Source organism: Carcharhinus amblyrhynchos, chromosome 17 (genome assembly GCF_965287045.1).
Source record: "Carcharhinus amblyrhynchos chromosome 17, sCarAmb.v2.hapA, whole genome shotgun sequence".
Lineage (NCBI taxonomy): Eukaryota > Metazoa > Chordata > Chondrichthyes > Carcharhiniformes > Carcharhinidae > Carcharhinus > Carcharhinus amblyrhynchos.
This window is the reverse complement of record NC_137340.1, coordinates 54,474,582-54,497,612: the sequence shown is the minus strand read 5'-3', so window position 1 is coordinate 54,497,612 and position 23,031 is coordinate 54,474,582. Positions and strand designations below refer to the sequence as shown.

The following is a 23,031-nucleotide window of genomic DNA, read 5'->3' as shown; positions in this document are numbered from 1 at the left end:
TATAGATATAAATAATTGGCTGAGTGATAGAACAATCGTGAACGATGTGAAATTTAAGACTTACCATTTTAAAACCAACATTAAGTGGTTTGGTACGATTGTTTTAGCCACTATATATGAATGCAACACTATCTTTTTATAGATAAATGGAACTCTATCTTTTTACAGATGTTCACTGCCACACTTCCCAAAACAAAAGAAATAACATAATTTTCCATTGGAGTTAAGATTAAAAAAACTACGATGCAATTGCATATATGACATGATGAGGAAGTTCAAACCTTGTTTACACATGTGACACCAGTTGTGCCTCCTTGCAAATGGCCAGCCGCGGAGTTTAGGAAGCCAGAAGGGAAGAACATGGGAATAAGTGCAGGAGGGCGATTACTTTATGTTTCTTTTGTGCCTGTTGTAATTTCTCACTGGAGTGTGAGTGGGGATGATGCTGGTGCTGCTCTTGCCCCAGCTGCCTGAAGACATCCTCCTGCTCCTCTTCTCTTACTCTGACACCCAGGCCCTGGGCAGGTTATCCCAGGTCTGCAAGAAATTCCATTCTCTCATCAGCAGGGATACCCTCTGGAGGAGGATAGCCAAGGTCTCCCTCAACACCGGCATCACCAGGCTCGGCACAGACACGTAAGGAGACATTTTAAAACTATTTACCGCTGAGGACGATATTGAAGTGCGGCCTACCTTCACCCTGCCACCATACTACTAATCTCCATGGTTACCAACCGTCACCCGTCCGCTTCAGCCCCCCTCAAAGTCCAAAGAAGATCTTTCACTCTCCACAAAAACATTTTAGAAATCTCTCGCCTCTTTAATCTTACCGGCTGCCGCCGCAATTATGCACGTTAAAATAAAAATCATACCAATTTGACAGCTCCCGAGCTCAAGTTAGACCGCTGGTTTTTATTTTTAAAAATCCGCCACTTATTGTTGTAAAGTTTATTTTAAATCATTTTATTTTGATTTGAGTTTTGCGACGGAGAAAGGCGGTTGGTGAGTTCAATTTTCTGTTTCTCGTTGGAGGATTCGAGGTGAAGGAGGAGCGGGCGGGCGGGCTCATTTAGGTAATCACTAAAGGGTAAATGCAATTGGGACCTGGGATCGAGAAATAACATCAAAATTAAAAATAATAATTAATGGACATCAAAATTTTCGAAATGTGATAAGTGACTCTCCAGCTTGAGGAATGAGGCGTGTGGGTGATGACAAACTGATGATTGTGCTTGCCTGGCAAAATGCAACTACAACTTATTTATATAAAGGGTCTTTAAATAAAACATCCCAACACCTCAACAGCAGCATTTATGGAACAAAATTTGACACAGACATATAAGACGATATTCGGTGAGCATCCCAAAAGCTTGGTCAAAGAGATAGGTTTTAAGGATTCAACTTAGAGTGGAGAGAGGTTGTCATTCTTGTTCACCGATTAAGGAAGAAACAACAGCACGTTTATCTACAGGTAAAACCTATACTAAGACTTGCAGCTTCATGACTGCAGCCAGCTCCCAAGGTGGTTCTAGAACCAAACCCTCTACTTACCGGGGTGAGCCCCCCTAATCCTGTCCCTGATCGACTTCATGTGACCCTTACAGGGAACAATTAGCATATCCCTCCCCATCCAGGGTATTTTATACAATTTTGCACATATAATTTCTCTAAATTTGCACCCCTTTACAGTGGCGTCCAAGAGGCATAGACAAAAGTCGTTGGTAGGAGAAGGATGGGAATGAGGCAGTCACTAAATGTTAAAATGGGTGGTGCGGGCTTGTAGGGCCGAAGGGCATGTTTCCCGTGCTGTGTTGTTCTTTGTTCTTTGATAATCAATTTACTCAACCTTTGATAATTGAATATTTAACGCGTGAAACCTATCCGTTATAAATGAAATGTTTCAAGTAGCTCCCGATTCCAAGAGGAGCAGCGTAACTCCCTAGTCTGGGCTGCTTCTGCCAGTGTGCTGTCAGTAGAAACCACAATGACAGTGTGTCTTCAGGTACAGGCACCTCAGTTCCATCTGTTTCCATGGGGAAATCAGTTGTGCCTGTAACAGGATTACCTGGTACTTCATTGCTTGGATAATGGACAACATTTCCAGATAGCTTCTGATGGCAGCAACTCTGGTGTTCTCAAGTCATCTATGTGTTTCCAGATGATCCTTCCTTCTCCATTCATTTGATAAGACAAGGTCCAGTTTTGGATACAATGACTCCTGGGACTCAACTCAACCCACTTCCAAAATTCCTCACAAATGTGGCTTCATCCATTGAAAATGACCATGTTGACTTGCATGAATCATGGTTTGAGTTCTGACTGCTTTAGCTGGCATTTACCCTCTGCAGCAAATTTGGAAATTAGGGGTTCAGTTTCATTCTGAGATGACAGTTAATTAATAACTCTGCTTCCATTGTTGCATGCAGAGTGGTTCTATAGCCCAGAAGGAATCATGAGATTGTGATCTCCAGGGTCCCTCCTGATTACTTCTTTAGGCCAGACTTTGACATCTTGTTCAGCTAGTCCATTGGATGCAGGGTAGTAAGGTGCAGCATTAAAGTGGTTCTGAAACTCAGCACCTGTGAAGGCTGTTCTATTGACAGGCATTATCACATCATGTATTCCATGGGTGGAGAAAAATTGGCGTAATTCGGCCTTTTGGCTAAGATCAAGTGTAGTATCGACATGCTGTACTTGGTTGAAGTCATTGGGTTACATTTTAGCTTCATTTGAAGCAATTTTTTAAAGTGGCATCTTGGCCTTTTGGCTAAGATGCAAATAAGATCAAGCCTTGGAGGAGGAGCTATACCTACTCCAATCAGCTTGGATCATGTAGATCAAGCCCAAGACAGGAGATGAGAGCCCTGTCTTGTCAGCTTGGATTGGGAATGTCTCAACTTGTTGAGACTCTGAATTGAATTTGATTTGATTCAATTGGAATAAAGTATTAAAAAAGGCGTAATTTCTCAACTGTAGTGTGTGATATCAGAGACTTCACCTCAAACATTTCCATCCATTTTGAATGCACCTTGATAAACAGCATAAACATTGAATGGATCAACAGGTCCATGGCGGTGGCACAGTGCTTAGCACTGCTGCCTCACAGCATCAGTCATCCATGGCAGTTCACCATTCCCAAAAATGATTTGAGTTCAGATGTGTATTTGGGAGCTGGTCTTGCCCTTGTCTTCCGTGAGGTGTAATTTGTGTGCATCTATGTATACCCCAATTAGGCTACCTTGGTGGCTTGAAAAGTACATTTCTCCTTTTTGAGGCAAGCTCCAGCCTCTTGAAATCTCTTTATACCCGTCTTCCAAGTGAGACAGGTGGTTGGCTTCTGTCAAACCAGTTATAAGAACATCATCAAGGTATATGATAACTCATGGCAGCCCTTGGAACAGACCTTCCGTTGTCCTCTGGAAAATAGCATATATTGATGACACAACAAAAGGCAGGCACATATACTGGAACAAATCTTTGTGTGTGTTTATCATGACATAACCTTGGGAAGCACCATGTAATTGAAGTTGCTGATTTGTGTGAACTGTATCCAGCTTTGCATGAGATTGACCTCTGGCCAGTTTAGCATTCAGATCTTCAATCTTCGGAATTGGGTATTAATCCAATTTGGCAGCCTGTTTAACAGTTAGCTTGTAGTCCCCACAACTGTGGATGGTTTTGTCTGACTTCAAAACGGGAACTATGAATACTGCTCATTCTGTGAACTGAACTGGCTGGATAATGCCCAGTCCATACAATCTTTTTAATTCAGTATCCATCTTTTCTAATGAGGCACATGGTACTGGTCTTGCCCTAAAATATTGAGAGGTCACCTCTGGATTTACATAGACCTTCACCTATAAGCTTTTATCTTGCCTAACACTTCACTGAAGATGATCTTATATTTCTTCATCAGCTCAAGCAGTCTTTCTGTAACTCCACACATTTCCCATGGCTAATCTGTCTAATTTACACATCTTGATTTGATTTGGTTTATATTTGTCATATGTATTAAAATGCAGTGAAAAGTATTGTTTCTTGCATACTATACAGACAATTCAATAATTATTTGAACAGAAATCATGTACGAGAGTATGCAGAAAAAGCAGGAGAACGGTACTAAGTCATAATGCTCATTTAGAGAGCAGGTGTAGCCATACTGAGCCAAATGGCCTGCTTCGCCACACTAACAATCTGTGAAATTCAATTGTAACCAGCTGGATGACAGTTGAAAGATGTTGGATGGTGATGGTGGAGTCAGCCATCTCAAAGGCTACAGATAGTTTGAGACGGATGAGAAAGATAGTTTACCTTTGTCACAGTCACAGAGGATTACATTTGTGACTTGAAGAGCTGTTAGTGGCAGGTGCGCACCTGCCACTAACAGCTCTTAAAGTCTCAAATGCTGATTGGAGGGATTCAAACGTGGAGCTGTTCAATTAAGATAGACATCAATTCAGGAGGTGACAACATATTTAAGGGTTTTGGAGAGGAAAGGGTGATTGAGATGTAGGACAGTCAACAGCAAAAATGTTTTCCAGCAATTTCAACACAATAAAATATCCCAAGATACTTCACAGAGCACTATAAAACAAAGTATGACATGAAGCCACGCAAGGAGACATTAGATAAAATGACTGGTCAAAAAGATATGTTTTAAGGAGTGTCTTTGAGGAAATTGAGCTAAGAAGTGTATGAAGGGAATTCCAGAGTTTTGGACCTGGTCTAGGCAATATAAGGTATGGCGCCACATATGGAGCTTTTAAAGCTGGGAATTCATGAGTGGCCAGAATTAGAGGAGTACATGTATCTTGGAGGGTTGTAGGTTGAAGGGTATTACAGAGATAGAGAAGGAAAAAGCAATTCAGAGATTTGAGAATTTTCAAGTCAAGGTGTTGCCTGATGGGGAGCCAGTGTAGGAGGAGAGTTAGCACAGTGATGATATGGAGACATGGCGTGAGTATCAACATGGACAGCAGAGTTTTGGAGGGTAGAATATGAGAAACCAAACAGGAGTGTGATGGAGTAGTCAAGTGTGGAGGTAAGGAAAGACATAGACAGAGATTTTAGCAGCAGTTGAGCTGAGACGGGTGAGGTCTAGTGATGTTACTGAGGAGGAAGTAGGACGACCTAGTGATGGCATGAATATGAAGTGACAAAGGTTCAAGCGTTGGTTTCTGAGGAGAGGGATGATGGTGATGACAGATTTGATAAAGAGTGGGGCAGAACCTGAATAGAACCATTAATAATGACAGCCAAGAATACAAGCTGAATGGTCAGCAATTTAGTAGAAATAGGGTTGAGAGAGCAGCAGGTGGGTCATGTGGACTAGATGATCTTGTCAAGGGAATAAAGGGAGATACGAATAAACTGACAATGAAAACAAGTTCCTGCTCTGTATTAAAACAACACTGCCCTTTCCTTAAGAATTATATTTTCCACTTTAAAATCGTTTGAATAATTAAATTTGACCTCTCTGGAAGGTACCTTTGTTTTATCTAGACCTTTTTGTGCCAATTACCCTGTCTTGCTTGTTTGAGATGAGACTCACCAACTGGCAGGAAATGGCTCCTTTGCTTAGATGTTGCTGGACTGGGGTGCTGCAACCTATACCCAACTGGTTAAGCATTTTTCTCTGCACCCTTCAGCTCAAACATTTTTTGCTTCATTACCTGCTTGGAAGTACAAGTCAAATGAGACTCCACATTGTTTCTCTCTGAGTCAGAGAGATTGCACTGGTAGTCATCATGTGGTTTAGAGGATACTTGCAGTTTTAACTTTCCATGGCAAACTTAATGAGTGGTTCATGACAAATGTAGCAATTACTTAAAAATAATAAGGATGCTAAAGGCGAAGTGCCACTTGTATGAATCAAATAGAGGAACAGTGTAAATTGACCAGCATGGGTTGGAGATTCACAATTCATGAGATATCTTCACCACCTGAACCAATCTGTGCGTTGATTGAGTGGCATGCACGGTTAACAAGCTGATACCTCTGCATCAAGAGCCAACGCAATTTAAGAAATAATCCCACTATGGCTTAAATTAGCTTGCAATCATTTTTGCTCATTTTGCTTGTAATTTTAACTGTTAACATCACTCCAATGTCAATAGTTCAGCTTCTAAAATTGAAACCAGATATCGGAAATTTGGTTTATTTGCTCTCAATTTCTTCCTTGTCTTATTTTGTATCAGTCTGCTTCATTTGTCAGCACCTTTATGTCTGATTTATAAGGTTGTGGGTTGAGCTCTAGTACAAGAGTAAGTAATCTCGGCTGACACACTATTGCAGCACTAGGGGAATGCAATATTGTGTATAACAGGTTTGAGGTTCTTGCTTCCAGTCTGGACGAGAACGAGGGAGGTGAGGTTGGTGAGCAAACTGCACACAGTACAGTGATGCAGACGCAGGACATAGACAAAGAGAAGGTGAAAAGGAACGTAGTAGTAATTGGGGATAGTGGGGTTAAGGGTATTGACACTGTCCTTTGTCACAATGACAAAGTGCACAGAAGGGTGCGTTGTCTGCCTGGTGCTCGGGTCCGGGATGTCGCATCTGGGCTGCAGAGGAACCTGGAATGGGAGGGTGAGAATCCGGTCGTTGTGGTACATGTGGGTGCCAATGACGTAGGCAAAATGCGAACTGAGGATCTGGGGAGGGAGTATGAAAAGCTGGGAATGGAATTAAAAAGTAGAACCGACAAGGTGGTTATCTCTGGGCTACTGCCTGAACCGAGTGCAGACAGGCGTAAGGTTGATAAGATTAAGGAAGTGAATGGGTGGCTCAGGGATTGGTGTGGGAGGAATGGGTTTGAATTTATGGGGCATTGGCATCAGTTTTTGGGTAGGTGGGACCTGTTCGAGTGGGATGGGGTTGGTCTGAACCGTGCTGGGACCAGACTCCTGGCGAATCGTGTAAATGGGACTGTAGACAGGGCTTTAAACTAATTGGGGGGGGTGGTGGGGGTGGGGGGGGTGGTGGGGGTGGGGGGCGCGGGGGTGGTGGGGGTGGGGGGGGGCGCAGGGGGTGGTGGTGGTGGTGGGGCGGGGGGGTGGTGGTGGGGCGGGGGGGTGGTGGTGGGGGTGGGGCGGGGGGGTGGTGGTGGGGGTGGGGCGGGGGGGTGGGGCGGGGGGGTGGTGGGGGTGGGGGGGGTGGTGGGGGTGGGGGTGGGGGGGTGGTGGTGGTGGGGGGCGGGGGGGTGGTGGGGGTGGTGGGGTGCGGGGGGGGTGGTGGGGGTGGGGGGGGGGGGGCGGGGGGGTGGGGGGTGGCGGGGGGGGGGTGGGGGCGGGGGGGCGCAGTGCACGGTGCGAGGGTAGCTGACATTACGGGGTCTAAAGTTAAGGAGAGGGTACAGGTAAGGGAAGAGGCCGAGGATGTCCCAATAATAAAGGGAGTAGGGGGCGTGAGTATGGTTGGTGGCATTCTAGCAAATAGGGTCCAGGTGAAGGCTGGGATGAAGGCACTTTATCTGAATGCACGAAGGATTCGGAATAAAGTGGATGAGCTGGTGGCGCAGATCAGCACAAATGGATATGATCTGGTGGCCATTACAGAGATGTGGCTGCAAGGTGACAGGGACTGGGAGCTGAATGTCCAGGGGTATCAAGTGTTTAGGAAGGATAGGCGGGAGGAAAAAGGGGGGGCGTAGCTCTGTTGATTAAGGATAGCATCAGGGTGGTAGCAAGGGATGATATAGGAACCAAAGAGCAGAAAGTGGAATCGTTGTGGGTGGAGATTAGGAACAGCAAAGGGAGGAAGACGCTGGTGGGTGTTGTCTATAGGCCCCCGAATAATGATCTGGAGGTGGGGCGGGCTGTTAACGCGCAAATAAGTGCAGCGTGCAGGAATGGAACGGCGATAATTATGGGGGACTTCAATCTACATATTGATTGGTCGACCCATGTTGGACGTGGTGGGCTCAAGGAGGAGTTCTTGGAATGCTGCCGGGATAGTTTCCTTGAACAGTGTGTGTTGGAGCCGACGAGGGAGCGAGCTATCTTGGATCTGGTGTCATGTAATGAGGCGGGGAGAATTAGGGACCTTGTGGTGAAGGATCCTCTTGGGGAGAGTAATCATTGTATGGTGGAGTTTCTGGTGCAGATGGAGGAGGAGAAAGTGGGTTCCCGGACACGTGCCCTTTGTTTGAACAGAGGGGAGTACGGTAGGATGAGAGAAGAATTGGCGAATGTGGACTGGGGGAGCACGTTGGAAGGTAGGTCTGCTGAGGAGCAGTGGAGAATCTTTAAGGAGATCTTTCTTGGTGCTCAGCGGAAATTTATTCCGATGGTTAAAAAGGACCGTAGGAGGAGAGGTAATAAGCCGTGGATAACGAAGGAGGTGAAGGAAAGTGTTAAATTAAAAGCGGAGGTGTTTAGAGTAGCTAAGAGTAGTGGGCGAGAAGAGGATTGGGAGAGGTTTAAATGCCAACAAAGATTGACAAAGAAGTTGATAAAGAAGGGTAGGAGAAACTATGAAGCTGGGCTAGCGCTTAATATAAAAAAGGATAGCAAGACTTTTTATAAATATATGAAAAGGAAGAGGCTGGCTAGGGTGAACGTTGGACCCTTAGAGGATGAGAGGGGGGACTTAGTAGTAGGGGATGGGGAAATGGCTGAGTTCTTGAATAACTTTTTTGTTTCGGTCTTCACGGAGGAGGACGTGAATAATTTGCCGGGTGTTAGCGATGGAAAGGTGGTAGGACTGGAGGGTCTCAATGACTTTATTGTTACTAGAGAGGTGGTGCTTGACAGACTGGAGGGACTGATTGTGGGCAAGTCCCCAGGACCGGATGGAATGCATCCGAGGGTTCTGAAAGAAATGGCGGAGGTGATAGTGGATGCTTTGGTGGTTATTTTCCAAACGTTGCTGGATTCCGGGGAAGTGCCGGAAGATTGGAAAACGGCTAATGTTATGCCGTTGTTTAAGAAGGGTGCCAGGCAAAAGGCAGGGAATTATAGGCCGGTTAGTTTAACGTCTGTTGTAGGTAAAATGTTAGAATCCGTCATCAAGGAGGAAATAGCGAGGCATCTTGAGGGGAATTGCTTGATAGAGCAGACGCAGCACGGTTTCATTAAGGGGAAGTCGTGTCTGACAAATTTACTGGAGTTCTATGAGGATGTGTTTCGGGCGGTGGATAGAGGAGAGCCGGTGGATGTGGTCTTTCTTGATTTTCAGAAGGCGTTTGACAAGGTACCTCACAAGAGGTTATTACAGAGGGTAAGGGGGCATGGAGTTGGGGATAGGGTGTTAGCGTGGATAGAGGATTGGTTGTCAAATAGGAGGCAGAGAGTGGGGGTTAATGGGTGCTATTCGGATTGGCGGTTGGTGACTAATGGAGTGCCCCAGGGGTTGGTGCTGGGGCCTCAGCTATTTACCATTTATATAGATGATCTGGAGGAGGGAACCGAGTGTATGGTGTCGAAATTTGCTGATGACACCAAGATTGGTGGAATGGCAAATTGTGCGGAGGGTATGGAGAGTCTGCAGAAGGATCTAGATAGGCTGGGCGAATGGGCCAGGAACTGGCAAAGGGAATTTAATGTTGGCAAGTGCGAGGTGGTCCACTTTGGTAGGAAGAATGCTAGGAAGGACTATTACTAACAGGACGAAAAACTGCAACAGGCAACGGTGCAGAGGGACCTCGGGGTCCTTGTGCATGAGTCGCAAAAACCCAGCCTGCAGGTGCAGCAAATGGTCAGGAAGGCAAATGGGATGCTGGCCTTCATAGCGAGGGGGATTGAATATAAAAGTAGGGAGGTCTTGCTGCAGCTGTATAGGGCATTGGTGAAGCCGCAGCTGGAGTACTGTGTGCAGTTTTGGTCGCCGCACTTACACAAGGATATTTTGGTCTTGGAGGGAGTGCAGAGGAGGTTTACTAGGCTGATACCGGAGTTGAGGGGGTTGAGCTATGAGGAGAGGCTGAATAAACTAGGCTTGTACTCGTTAGAGTTTAGAAGAATGAGGGGAGGTCTCATTGAGACGTATAAGATGATGAATGGGATGGATAGGATAGAGTTGGAGAGACTCTTCCCCCTCAGAAAGGACATTAGGACTAGGGGGCACAGTCTCAAGATAAAGGGGGGGCGGTTTAGAACGGAGTTGAGGAGGAACTTCTTCACTCAAAGGGTGGTGAATCTCTGGAATTCTCTGTCCATTGAAGTGGTGGAGGCTACCTCGCTAAATATTTTTAAGACGCGGGTTGATGGGTTTTTGATAAGCGAGGGGATTAAGGGTTATGGGGAGAGGGCGGGAATGTGGAACTGAGCCACGACAGATCAGCCATGATCTTATTGAATGGCGGGGCAGGCTCGAAGGGCTAGATGGCCTACTCCTGCTCCTATTTCTTATGTCCTTACGTTATGTTAAAAAAGCCATTTTTTGGTGAGGTGATAAATTAATTTGAGTTATTATTGTCACTGTATTAACATACAGTGAAAAGTATTGTTTCTTGTGCACTATACACACAAAGCATATTGTACACAAAGTACATAGGGGAAAAGGAAAAGTGAGGGTGTATAATTTTGTGTTATCGTCTCAGCTAGGGTGTTGAGAACGAACAACTTAATGTAAGGTCCCATGCTTTGGATTAAGTTCATGAAAAACTTCCCATGACATGATTTGAAAAAGAGCTTAGTGTGTTGGTGTGTCACAAAAAAACCAAATTAATTGGACCATTCATTTCAGTGCTTTTTTGTGGAATCTTGCTATGTTCGAAATGACTGTTTAAAAGATGACTGCACTTCAGAATGATTCATTGTACGTGGAGTGCCTTGAAATGTTTTTCAGAGACCTGGCAAGATGCTATAAAAGTGCATCTTCTTCTTTTAACTGAGTGAGTGCTCCGAGTCTGCAACCCAACTCTCATGACTAAAGATGGGAGAAGTCTCACAACACCAGGTTAAAGTCCAACAGGTTTATTTAATAGTAAACCCACAAGCTTTCAGGGTTTGCCCCTTCGTCAGGCGAGTCCCCTGACGAAGGTGCAAATCCCGAAAGCTTGTGGGTTTACAAACAAATAAATCTGTTGGACTTTAACCTAGTGTTGTGAGACTTCTTACTGTGTTTACCCCAGTTCAACGCCGGCATATCCACGTTCTGAGATGAGACATGAAGTTTACGTTTAAGCTCCTGATGTGTCTCATTTTTAGCTTGCCAGTATTGGAATATCCAACTTTTCAGTCTTCATGGATTGTACAGGTTTATACCACAGTGTTTGGGGTGGGGGGATGCATTTATAGAAGTTTAAATCCAAGTTTCCATTGATTTGCATATTCCTCATTCTTCTTGTTTAGCCCTTGGTTATGGTCTGATTTAGGATTTATTGACCAATGAGTAAGGTAACAGCTGTTTCCAAACCTGCAGCACCACAAGATTGAAACAACTAGCAAGTAATTGATGTCAATGCAAGTAACATTGATTTGCATAAGGCTTCAAGAGTTGGATACCCAGCATTTGGGAATCAGTCCAAGACCTCACATCATAGGTGGTAAAGCTGTGGGAATAGTGAACACAATATATGGGACATCAGTTATACTCCATGAGCTGTCATAACATATTCTGTTCATACCTCATGTTAAAGATTAACCTGGTGAAGTTAATTAGGTAAAGAAGTAATAGAGCTGGGTTTAATGGTGCTGTGTATCCCCTGTGGTTTGATGTCTGCATTGGAAGTAGGGAGGGTGCTGAATAAAGTGTTGCAATGTTCCAGTAACTGGAACTTGTTGCAGCAGGCATTCAGAAAATAGCAGTTGGTTATCTCTAATAAAAATCTGTGGCTTGATACAGGTGCCAGCTGCTGGTACCTCACTTTAGTGCCCACTCTTTAGCTGTGAGCTTTGAGTCAGTTTAGCTGTATCATAGAATCCCCACAGTGCAGAAGGAGGCAATTTGCCCAGTGAGTCTGCACCGATTCTCCAACAGAGCATCCCACCCAGGCCCCATGTATTTACCCTGTTAAACAGTGTGTCAACCTAGATTATCTGCTCTTGTACTAGAGCTCAACGCACAAACTTATAAATCAGAAGCAAGGATGGTGACAAAGGAAGCACACTGACACAAAATAAGACAAGGAAGAAACAGAGTTTATTTTATTGTTATGAAGGATTGTACCTTGCCCTGATCAAGTTGCCAATGAACTGAGTATGAGGGTCCGCAGGTTGGATTCCTAGTTGGTGCTGATTTCACCACTCTAATGGGACAGGCCTTTGATCAGTGGAGTGGGGAACAGGCAGATCAGCTGTTATTTCCCTGGTCACTTCCCTTTGAATTGTCAGAAGGACATACTCACATCCTTGGGTGATTTCAGATCAGGGTTATTTTATCATCCATGGGAACCCATTTGAAATAAATTACTTACCACCAATATGAAAACAACCATCTGTCAGTACAGCAAGTTGCCCTGATTAATGCCAGACTCTGGAGCTTCACTGTGCTGTGGTTAAACTGTTTAACTTGGAAGAAATTGTAAAGCTTCTATGAAGCTCTTGCAAAGGAGAAAAAATATTGACAGCGGGACCAGTTTAGCTTTGCGTGTGTCAGCAACTAACTGAATCATAAGAACATAAGAAATAGGAGCAGGAGTAGGCTATCTAGCCCTTCGAGCCTGCCCTGCCATTCAATAAGATCATGGCTGATCTGAAGTGGCTCAGTTCCACTTTCCCGCTTTCTCCCCATAACCCTTAATTCCCTTGCCTACCAAAAACCTATCTACCTGCGTCTTAAATATATTTAGCAAGGTAGCCTCCACCACTTCAATGGGCAGAGAATTCCAGAGATTCACCACCCTTTGAGTGAAGAAGTTCCTCCTCAACTCCGTTCTAAACTGCCCCCCGCCTTATCTTGAGGCTGTGCCCTCTAGTCCTGCTGTCCTTTCTGAGTGGGAAGAACCTCTCCACCTCTACCCTATCCATCCCTTTCATCATCTTATATGTCTCAATGAGATCCCCCCTCATTCTTCTAAACTCTAACGAGTACAAGCCCAGTCTATTCAGCCTCTCTTCATAGCCCAACCCCCTCAACTCCGGTATCAGCCTAGTGAACCTCCTCTGCATTCCCTCCAAGGCCAAAATATCCTTGCGCAAGTGCGGCGACCAAAACTGCACACAGTACTCCAGCTGTGGCCTCACCAGTGCCCTGTACAGTTGCAGCAAGACCTCCCTACTTTTATATTCAATCCCCCTCGCTATGAAGGCCAGCATCCCATTTGCCTTCCTGACCACCTGCTGCACCTGCAGGCTGGGTTTTTGCGACTCATGCACAAGGACCCCCAGGTCCCTCTGCACCATAGCATGCTGCAGCTTTTCGCCCTGCAAGTAGTAGTCCTTCCTACTATTATTCCTGCCAAAGTGGATAACCTCACACTTGCCAACATTGTATTCCATCTGCCAGGTCCTCGCCCACTCGCTCAGTCTATCTAGATCCCTCTGCAGACTTTCTACACCCTCTGCACAATTTGCTTTTCCACTTATCTTTGTGTCATCAGCAAATTTTGACACCTTACACTCAGCTCCCTCCTCCAGATCATCTATATAAATGGTAAATAGCTGAGGCCCCAGCACCGATCCCTGGGGCACTCCGCTAGTCACCAACCGCCAATCCGAATAGCACCCATTGACACCCACTCTCTGCCTCCTATTTGACAGCCAATCCTCCATTCACGCTAACACCTTACCCCCAACTCCATGCCCCCTAACCTTCTGTAACAACCTTTTGTGCGGCACCTTATCAAACGCCTTCTGAAAGTTGAGAAACACCACATCCACCAGTTCCCCTCCGTCCACCGCACTAGACACATCCTCATAGAATTCCAATAAATTCGTCAGACACGACTTCCCCTTAACGAATCCGTGCTACGTCTGCTCTATCAAACAATTCTTCTCAAGATGCCTCGCTATTTCTTCTTTGATGACGGATTCAAGCATTTTTCCTACAACAGACGTTAAACTAACCGGCCTATAATTCCCTGCCTTTTGCCTGCTACCCTTTATAAACATTAGCCGTTTTCCAATCTTCCGGCACTTCCCTGGAATCCAGCGAGGTTTGGAAAATAGAATCCCAACGTTGCAAAAGGAGGCCATTTGGCCCATTGAGTCTGCACTGATTCTGACAGAGCATCCCACCCAGGGCATATCCCTATAACCCCATGTATTTATTCTGCTAATCCACTTAACCTACACATCTTTGGACACTAAACGGCAACTTACCATGACAAATCCAGCTAATCTGCACATTTTTGGACTGTGGGAGGAAACCAGAGCACTTGGAGGAAACCCACACAGACATGGGGAGAATGTGCAGATTCCATACAGACAGTAACTCAAGGCCAAAATGGAACCCGGGTCCCTGACGCTGTGAGGCAGCAGTGCTAACCACTGTGCCACTGTACTGTCATAAGCTGAAGGTGCCTGTCACACCATGCAGCAATGGGACTGTATTGATGCATGTCTGACATTTCTATTGTGTTGGTTCTTACTTGGGCTAACACAGCTTTTCTTGCATGGTATTGGATCTTATGTGTGAAACAGGAATCTGACTGGCTGAAGTCTCAGCCACTCTGATAAGTGGCTATTCTAATGTATGCTTCAGTGCTGAACCCTACACTGTGAGAAGGCCCTGGTTTCAATCTTTGATCTACACTGAGTTAATTACTAGATCATGCTTCAATACTCCTAGAATATTTATAGTACAGGAGGAGGCCATTCAGCTCTTGGAAGGAGCTGGCTAATTAACCAAGTAGCCTGCCTTTTCCCTGTAGCTCTACATCTTTGTTTCCCTTTCAAGTATGCACCATATCTTGATTCCGTCTTGAATGTTACAATTGGTCCTGCATTCATTGCCCTTTTAGGCCATGTATTTGAGATCATCATAACTCACTGCATAACACAATGTCTCCTCCATCTCCCCTCTGGTTCTTGCCAATTATTTTAAATTTGTTTCTTCTGGTTCATGACCCTTCAGTTTCTCCTCACTGACCCTCTTAAAACTTCTCAGAATTTTGAACACTTCCATTAAGTCAACCCTTGACCTTCTCTGCTTTAGGAAGAACAATCACGCCTTCTCTAGTTTCCCTGTTAAGTGAAGTCTGTCATCTCTGGTACCATTCTGCTAAATCTGCACCCACCCTGTGGCTGAGTAAGGGAAAATCAGCTAGGGGTCTCACTCCTGCTAATTGGTCAATGAGTGACCCCTGCTGGAAGGCAATTTAAGTTGGGCAAGACAAGGATTCGGCTGGGCTGTGTTGGTGTTCACAGCCAAATAGCCTGATGGTACTCAACTGCGTGGCCTCAGGCTTGTGGCTGCTATGGTGAGCAGAAGAAATAATTTGCCTATTGTTCAGGAGAGTGCTCCATCACCTTTAAGAGAAGACTGTATAAAGGAGGAAAGATTTGGAGATCATAGATTTTTGGCAATCAACTGTTAATTCATAAAATTGCTTTTCCTTTAAAGTAACAAGCCCTAATTATGTCCCTTTCCCCAACCTAAATCAGCAGACCCTGAGAAAGCAAATGATTTTCTCGTCTGGCTTTGATGATCACAAGAGCAAAGACGTGCAATGGGTGACTATAAGTCAGATGTCTAGGAATGCAATCACACTTTTAAAGAAAATGTCAAAAGATATACAGGGCTTGGGGCAGATGGAGGGCGTAGAGAGAAAGAGAGAGAAAGGAGAAGGGCCTGAGGCGATAGCAAGGGGATGGGAAAATTGAGCACCGGGGCAGTTCTGAGTGCGAAGCGGCCACTGTAACGTGTGTTAACAGCTATGTGAGATGCTTATTTACAGCCTGAATCATTTTTAAATTGCCTCAGGGAACAATGGCTTGAAACAAAAGCTTGTGGGAATATGGCTCAAAGTAGATTTCGGTGAGTGGGGGGGGGTGGCGGCAAGGGGGATCAGTGGAGTTAAGAAGCATTGAACTGTTTTATTGACTTGCAAGGTGTATGCTACAATATTGCTAAATCCCAGCAAATGTCGCTTGGTCTCCCTCCTCCCAAAATGAGAGCCCTGTTTTTTTCTTTAAACTCCCATAATAAAAATGTTTCAATTAAGAAATAAAGCTGTACTTACTGATTTTCTGGGTGATGGGTGGATTATTTAAATTACCCTCCCCATTCCATTGTTGTCATGATTTTTAAAAATTATTTGTTCATTGGAATTGCACATCACTGGCTAAGCTAGCAGTTACAGAATATCTCTAATTGCTGTTGCGAAGGTTGTGCTGAACTGCTGCCTTGAATCGCTACAGTCCATGAGTGAAATAGCACAGTAAGCAGTTTTGAGTCATTGCTGAAGATCTGGAATCCCATTTCAGCCAGATTGGATAAAGAAAGTAGATTTCCTTCCTTAAAGAAACATTAATGAACCAGATGTGTTCTTATGACAATCCAGTTGTTTTGTGATCAGTAATAATGAGACTACTATTTTATTCTAGTTAATTAATTACATTTAAATTCTCCCAGCTGCCATGGTGGGATTTGAACTTGTGCCTCTTGAAGCATCAGGCCAGGCCTCTTGGATTACTAGTCCAATAACTTTACCACTATGCTACTCTGCTGTGCTTAACCTTTCTGGTCCTGTGTCGCATTAGTTTCCTTCCCAGAAAGTGATGGTCACCCATTTTTAATTTAATTTTTGAGTGGGGTACTGCATAGCCGCTGTCCTCCACATATTTGGAATGCTGAAGGGCAAAAAATAATTCAGAGGCTTCTGCTTCTGATTCTGTTGAGTAATTGACTAGATTGTGAAGACCCATGAAGTTGAGTTTCCCATTCACACTCAATGCTTAGGCTTGCACAGTTTAAGGTAGGGTTACTAGAATACTATATTAAACCATGGATTACAGTATCTGTGTTTTAAAATAGAAGTGTAGTGAAGATTGAAATGGGAACATAAGAACAGCCCCTCCAACCTGTTCTACCATTCAGTTAGACCATAGCTGATCTGTACCTTCTTAACTTCATCTTGTTTCCATAACCCTAAAACCCTTAACTAACAAATATCTATCACTGAGTTTGCAAGCACAGTCATATTTGACTCAAAACGTCAACTCTTTTTTCCTCCCCCGTTGCTACAAAACCTGCTTAGTTTTTCCAACACTCTGTTTTAATTTCAGATTTCCAGCATCTGCAGTATTTTGCTTTCGTACAAAAATCTATTGACCACAGAGTTGAAATATTCAGTTGGCTCCTGGCTGCAACGGTGTTTTTGGGGAAGAGTGCCTGGACTTCTGCTGTCTTTTGTGTGAAGAAATGCTTCTGGACATTACTCCTGAACAACCGAGCTCTAATTTTATAGTCTGCCCCCATGTTTTGGATTCCCCCCACCAGAGGAAACAGTTCCTCTCTACCTACCCTATCAAATCCTTTAATCATACAATCTTAAACATCTCAAAGTTATAAAAGATAAGTGCAGATTACGATCAGCATTTTGGATGTTACAGTTTTGAAAATACGGGTTGCACATTTTTACCTTTTTAGTTTTCTCCCTTCCTCTCCTGAAGACATGGAATGGAGGTCACTTCTGTGGCCATATCCAGTACCATGTCCTGTCCTTTAGTTTTGAGCAGAAGAAATTAGAGCCCAATTCCAGCTTTGCTTGATTCCCCACATGCTGGTGTGCACGTGTCAGCAGAGGTCATGGGTCTACGAACAAGAGCCTTAACTAATTTACCCCTCTCAGCCCAGTGGTACAGAGGCCAGTTGTGATACCCGTTAGGCCACCCTGACCAGTTTCAACTAATGCAAGGCTGCTCAGATAATGAAACCCATTTTTGGCTGAGTTAGTGTTTGTGAGAGTTTGAGAGAGGTGACTGAAAGTTTTATGAAGGAATTGTGTTTTGATCAGGCTTTTACAGGTGGAGAAGTGGAGATTTTCTGTTTGGATGAAAGGTTTTGCTACTAAAGACGGACGTGGAGAATCTTTAACGGTCCCCCTCCTTGAATGTTCAATCAGGCTGAACCAGATAATGTGCAACCTTGGAACTTTGTTCAGCCCTGAGATGAGACTCGTGCTATTCATCACTAAGACTTATGTACCTTTAGAATCCTAGATCATAGAATCCTACAGTGCAAATGAAGGCCATTCAGCCCCTTGAGTCTACACCGATCACAATCCCACCCAGGCCCTATCCCCATAACCCCATGTATTTACCCTAGCTAATTCCCCTGACACTGAGGGACAATTTAGTATGGTCAATCCACCTAACCCGCACACCTTTGGACTGTGGGAGGAAACCAGAATACCCTGAGGAAACCCATGCAGACACCAGGAGAATGTGCAAACTCCACACAGGCAGTGACCCAAGCCGAGAATTGAACCTGGGTCCCTGGCACTGTGAGACAGCAGCACTAACCATTGTGCCACCGTGCCTCCATAACCAACCACAAAATCCCTACAGTGCAGGAAGAGTCCACTTGATTTCATCAGCTCGCTAAAAGACCATTCCATCCAGCCCCTCCAAAAAAAACATGAGGCAATATTGCGTTCCCAATCCACAAAAGCCTGCACTTCTTTGAAGTGTAGGAGGAAACCGGAGTGCCCGGAGGAAACGTATGCAGACACGGGGAGAATATGAAGACTCCACACAGTCACACCACCCAAGCTTAAATTGAATTCAGGTCCCTGGCACTGTGAGGCAGACATGCTAACCACTGTGTCATCATGCAGCCTTAAGTAACATTACCCAGCTCTGCCAAGCTTTCAGCTATTTCAGTCCTTGCCCCATGTCCTTCTATCTACGTTGCAGCTTTTCATCCTGTTTTTAAAAGCCTCTTTGCTTAAGCCTGTGGTTATCTTTCTTGACTCTCCCACAAAGATTTGCAAGTCATTCCTGCCCCTTCTGTGTTCCCAGCATGGCCTTATACATGGCTTTGGCCTGACTTCATACCACAGTGACTACAATTCATAAGTACTTCATTGGCTGTAAAATGCTTAGAGATTATGAAAGATGCTACAGAGATGCAAGACTTTCACTTTGTTTTTTCCCTTTTCACTTTCTTCTCTTATTCTTCCTCCAACATTCTCATTGCCAGCCAGCTTACTTCACCAACTACAAACTGTAATTCAGCTAAGATCCTGTACCCTGGCATGCGCAAAATCTCACTCCTACACTATCCAAAAACATCAGATTTAAAACCGTTGTCTACTGTGAATCCCTTCCTGGCCTCGCAGCATCTGACCCCCTCCTGGTTTTTTGCAACCTTCTCCCACATGACATCCATTTTTGTGTCTTTTGGTTTTTGGACACTGGCCTTTCTACCTTATCCTCCCTTAGCTCTGCTATCAGTGGGAGCCTTCAGCTGTCTCAGCTTTACCTTCAGGAACCCCCTTACTAACCCTTTCTGCTGCTTCTGTGCTGCATTTATAACTCAGCCCAAAAGCTTTTGATTATCTCTCATGCTCTTTTTCTCTCTCTCATTTGCTCTCTCTTTTTCTCAAAGGTTCCTTTTTTTCCTTTTGTGAAAGTGCACAAGTAATATTTGTTGCTGATTGTTACAGTACATGGAGGTGACGAGGAATAGATTTATGCCCCAATCTTTCTTTTTGCTATGATTCTAATTCATTTATGCTGCTATATTTCTGCTGCAGCAAAGGAAGTGCAGGTTAAATGCTTCCATGACTCTTGTTTCCACCTCTGAAGAAGCTGCATCCAGGACCTGAGAGGAGCTGGATCAGGTTGCCAGTTGGTTGTCTCATCTTAGGATCATGTCTGAAACAGTTTGGTTAAAAAGAGGAAGGTCTTGGGCCCAAGCTCCATTCCAGAGTCTTGTTTACCGGATCTAGGCTGACACTACATTGCCAGAACTGAGGGAGCACTGCTTTGTTAAAGATGCTGTAATTCAGATGAAATCTTAAACTGAGTCCCAGTTTGCCCTCAGGTGTATGTACTGTGATCCCTTGGCCGAACTTCGACAAAAAGGATAGTTATCCTGCTGAAACTTATACCGTACCAAATAACATAAAACAGATGATCTGCTCATTATCATATTGCTGTTTGAGATATCTTGCTGTGCACAACTTATCTGTCATATTTTTTGCATAACAGTAACTACACTTCAGTAGTGCTTGATTAACTTTATGCGCTTTGAAACATGCAGAGATTATGAGAAATGGTACAGAAATAAAAATCTTTCTTTTAAGACCACATACCAATCTTCAGCAATAATAATTTTCAATTAGCCATGCAATGTGACGAGTAAGAAGTCAGACTGGAGTTTGAGTAAACCCTCAAAGGATCCTTGACAGCTCACGACCAGCTTAAAAGTCAACTCTCACTTAACTAGGCCGTCAACAGCAAGGAAATTCTCTGTGCTATTTGAGAGCAACTTTCTGAAATCTGTGCTAATTTGTTGCATGGGGCAACTGGTGTTGGTAAGCTGGGTGTTGCGAGATGAAAAGAAGCATTTGATGTGGCTTGAAAATGTAAAGATTTATCAAAGGGAGGCAGAATAGCAGTGAGATGTGTGAAATGTGACAGCGAGCTAGTTTGTCCTTCCAGCGCATGGGGCCCTTGCTCATCCAAACGCACTGGTTGATTTACAGTTTGCTGTGTGTGTGTGCGTGTGTGCGCGTGTGTTTGTGTGTGATGAAGATCTATTGCTAGTGAACATATGTGTCTCACATTTGTTTTTGCAGAACAGCAAATGGTAACTACTTAAAATAAGCGAACTGTCAGCTGACCTTTGCACTTTGACCTAAATAGGTGTTTTATATTGCATTTAGATGTGTTGGAAGGTCTTGGGTAACTAAAGATGTAATGCTGTACATTTTTCTTTTCTGTCTTAAGGCATTGCAACAAGCTTCTTTTAGAACTGTAGGCATACTGTCCACATCTCCTCCCAAGGGACCATGCCTCATGAGAGAGCATGGATTGTCACTATCGGCAGACTGCTCATTCAGAAGAAACTATTGCTTCACATCTATCTTCGGGTGATCTTTATGATCACTGTGGTTTAGTTGGGAATGGAAACCCTGGTCAGTGATGCCTGCTCAGTGCCAGCTGTGGCTCAGAGGGTAGCACTCTTACTTCTGAGTCAGAAAGCCGTGAGTTCAAGATGAACTCTGGCCTTGAGTACACCTGGTCTGTCACACCTGGTGACGGTACTAAGGGAGTGCAGCACTGTTGGATATACCATCTTTCAGATGAAACAAATTAAACCAAGGCATTGTCTGTCCTCAGGTGGATGTGAAAGATTCTGGGGTGCTATTTTGAGGAAGAGCAGGGGAGTTTTCCTTGGTGTCATGGCTAACTTTTATCCCTTATCCAATATCACTCAAAAAACACTTTGGGTGGGATCTTAAGCCTGAATCCACGAGATCTCCATAGTGGCTCAAGATCTGGTGAAACCCAGAAATCATGAATCTCGCTGGTGACATAGCAATCTCCAATTTCCACCCTCTCCTCACTAGCGACATAATCAGGTCCACGCCCAGTAAAGTTAAAGACATCTCTCGTGCAAAGGTCAGTGTAGCTCCTGGGAGAGATGGACATGGCCAGCCAATGCCTCTGGAATAGATTGGCACTGCAAATTTGACAGTGCCAACATATGCCAGGGGGCAGTGCTAGGGGTGAGCTCTAGGGTAAACCTTGTGCAGGGAGTGTTTGTTTCTTGAATCAGTATGAAAATATTCCAACAAGGGAAGGGGCTGTACGAGACCTGGTATTAGGGAACGAGCCCAGCCAGCTGATTGAAGTTTCAGTGGGGGAGCATTTCAGTAACAGTGACCATAATTTGGTAAGTTCCGGGGGGAGGGGGCAGCATTGGAGGGCGGACCCAGAGAGTGATGGGGATGCAGGGGATGATCAGTGCAGGAAAAGGGGGATGCTGCAGATGATCAGGGAATGATTGGTGAGGAAGGAGGGGATGCCAAGAAGGCCGATGATCAAATGTGGGGTCAATGGAGGGAAGGGTGGGCAATGCTGGGGATGATTGGGGTAGGGCACAGATACCTCCGTGGGGGAGGGAGATTAATATTTGTTTCTGTGATTGGGTGATTTATAGTCCCAGTATGGTGCAAACCCTGCCTAATTTTTTTTTGTCATTTAAAAGTGATAAGGTCTAGAGAGAAAACTGGAGCTGGGGAGTTCCACATCAGTTTTCTCACCAGAATTGATACTGTGCCAAATTCTTGAAAGATTCCACTCATAATCTGGTAGTTTTCTACATTATAATGGCGACTTTGATTTGATTTATTATTGTCACATGTATTAACATACAGTGAAAAGTATTGTTTCTAGTGTGATATACAGACAAAACATACCATTCGTAGAGAAGGAAAGGAGTGCAGAATGCAGAGTTTACGGTCATAGCTAGGGTGTAGAGAAAGATCAACTTAATGCAAGATAAGTCCATTCAAAAGTCTGACAGCAGCAGGGAAAACACAGTAAGGAGTCCGACAACACCAGGTTTAAGTCCAACCGATTTATTTGATAGTAAACTTGCAAGCTTTCGGGGTTCGCCCCTTCATCAGGTGAATGGAGAGTTCTTTACTATCAAATAAATCGGTTGGACTTAAACCTGGTGTTGTCAGACTTCTTACTGTGTTTACCCCAGTCCAACGCCGATAACTCCACATCATGAGCAGCAGGGAAGACACTGTTCTTGAGTTGGTTGGTACATGACTTCAGACTTTTGTATCTTCTTCCCTACGGAAGAAGGTGGAAGAGAGAATATCCGTAAGTGGGATCCTTAGTTATGCTGGTTGCTTTGCCAAGGTAATGGGAAGTGTAGACAGAGTCAATGGATGGGAGGCTGGTTTGCGTGATGGATTGAGCTACGTTCATGACTTTTTGTAGATCCTTGCGGCCTTGGGCAGAGCAGGAGCCATACCAAGCTGTGATACAACCAGAAAGAATGCTTTCTATAGTGCATCTGTAAAAGTTGGTGAGAGTCTTAGCTGACATGCCAAATTTTCTTAGTCTTCTGAGAAAGTAGAAGTGTTGGGGGCTTTCTTAGCTATAGTGTTGGCATGGGGGGGACCAGAACAGGTTGTTCGTGATCTGGACACCTAAAAACTTGAAGCTCTCAACCCTT

The 23,031-nt window shown here is 44.5% G+C and overlaps 1 protein-coding gene across 2 annotated transcripts in view; it reads left to right on the top strand.

The window, feature by feature from the left end:
• Positions 1-283: 283 nt before the first annotated feature.
• Positions 284-23,031, top strand: part of fbxw4 (F-box and WD repeat domain containing 4) — a 145,819-nt gene continuing 123,071 nt past the window's right edge. For both annotated transcript variants that reach the window (XM_080205986.1, XM_080205985.1), the window contains exon 1: positions 284-636. In XM_080205986.1, coding sequence (XP_080062112.1) covers positions 440-636 — 197 coding nt within the window. In that variant the 5' untranslated portion in view covers positions 284-439. The remainder of the gene's footprint in view (positions 637-23,031) is intronic.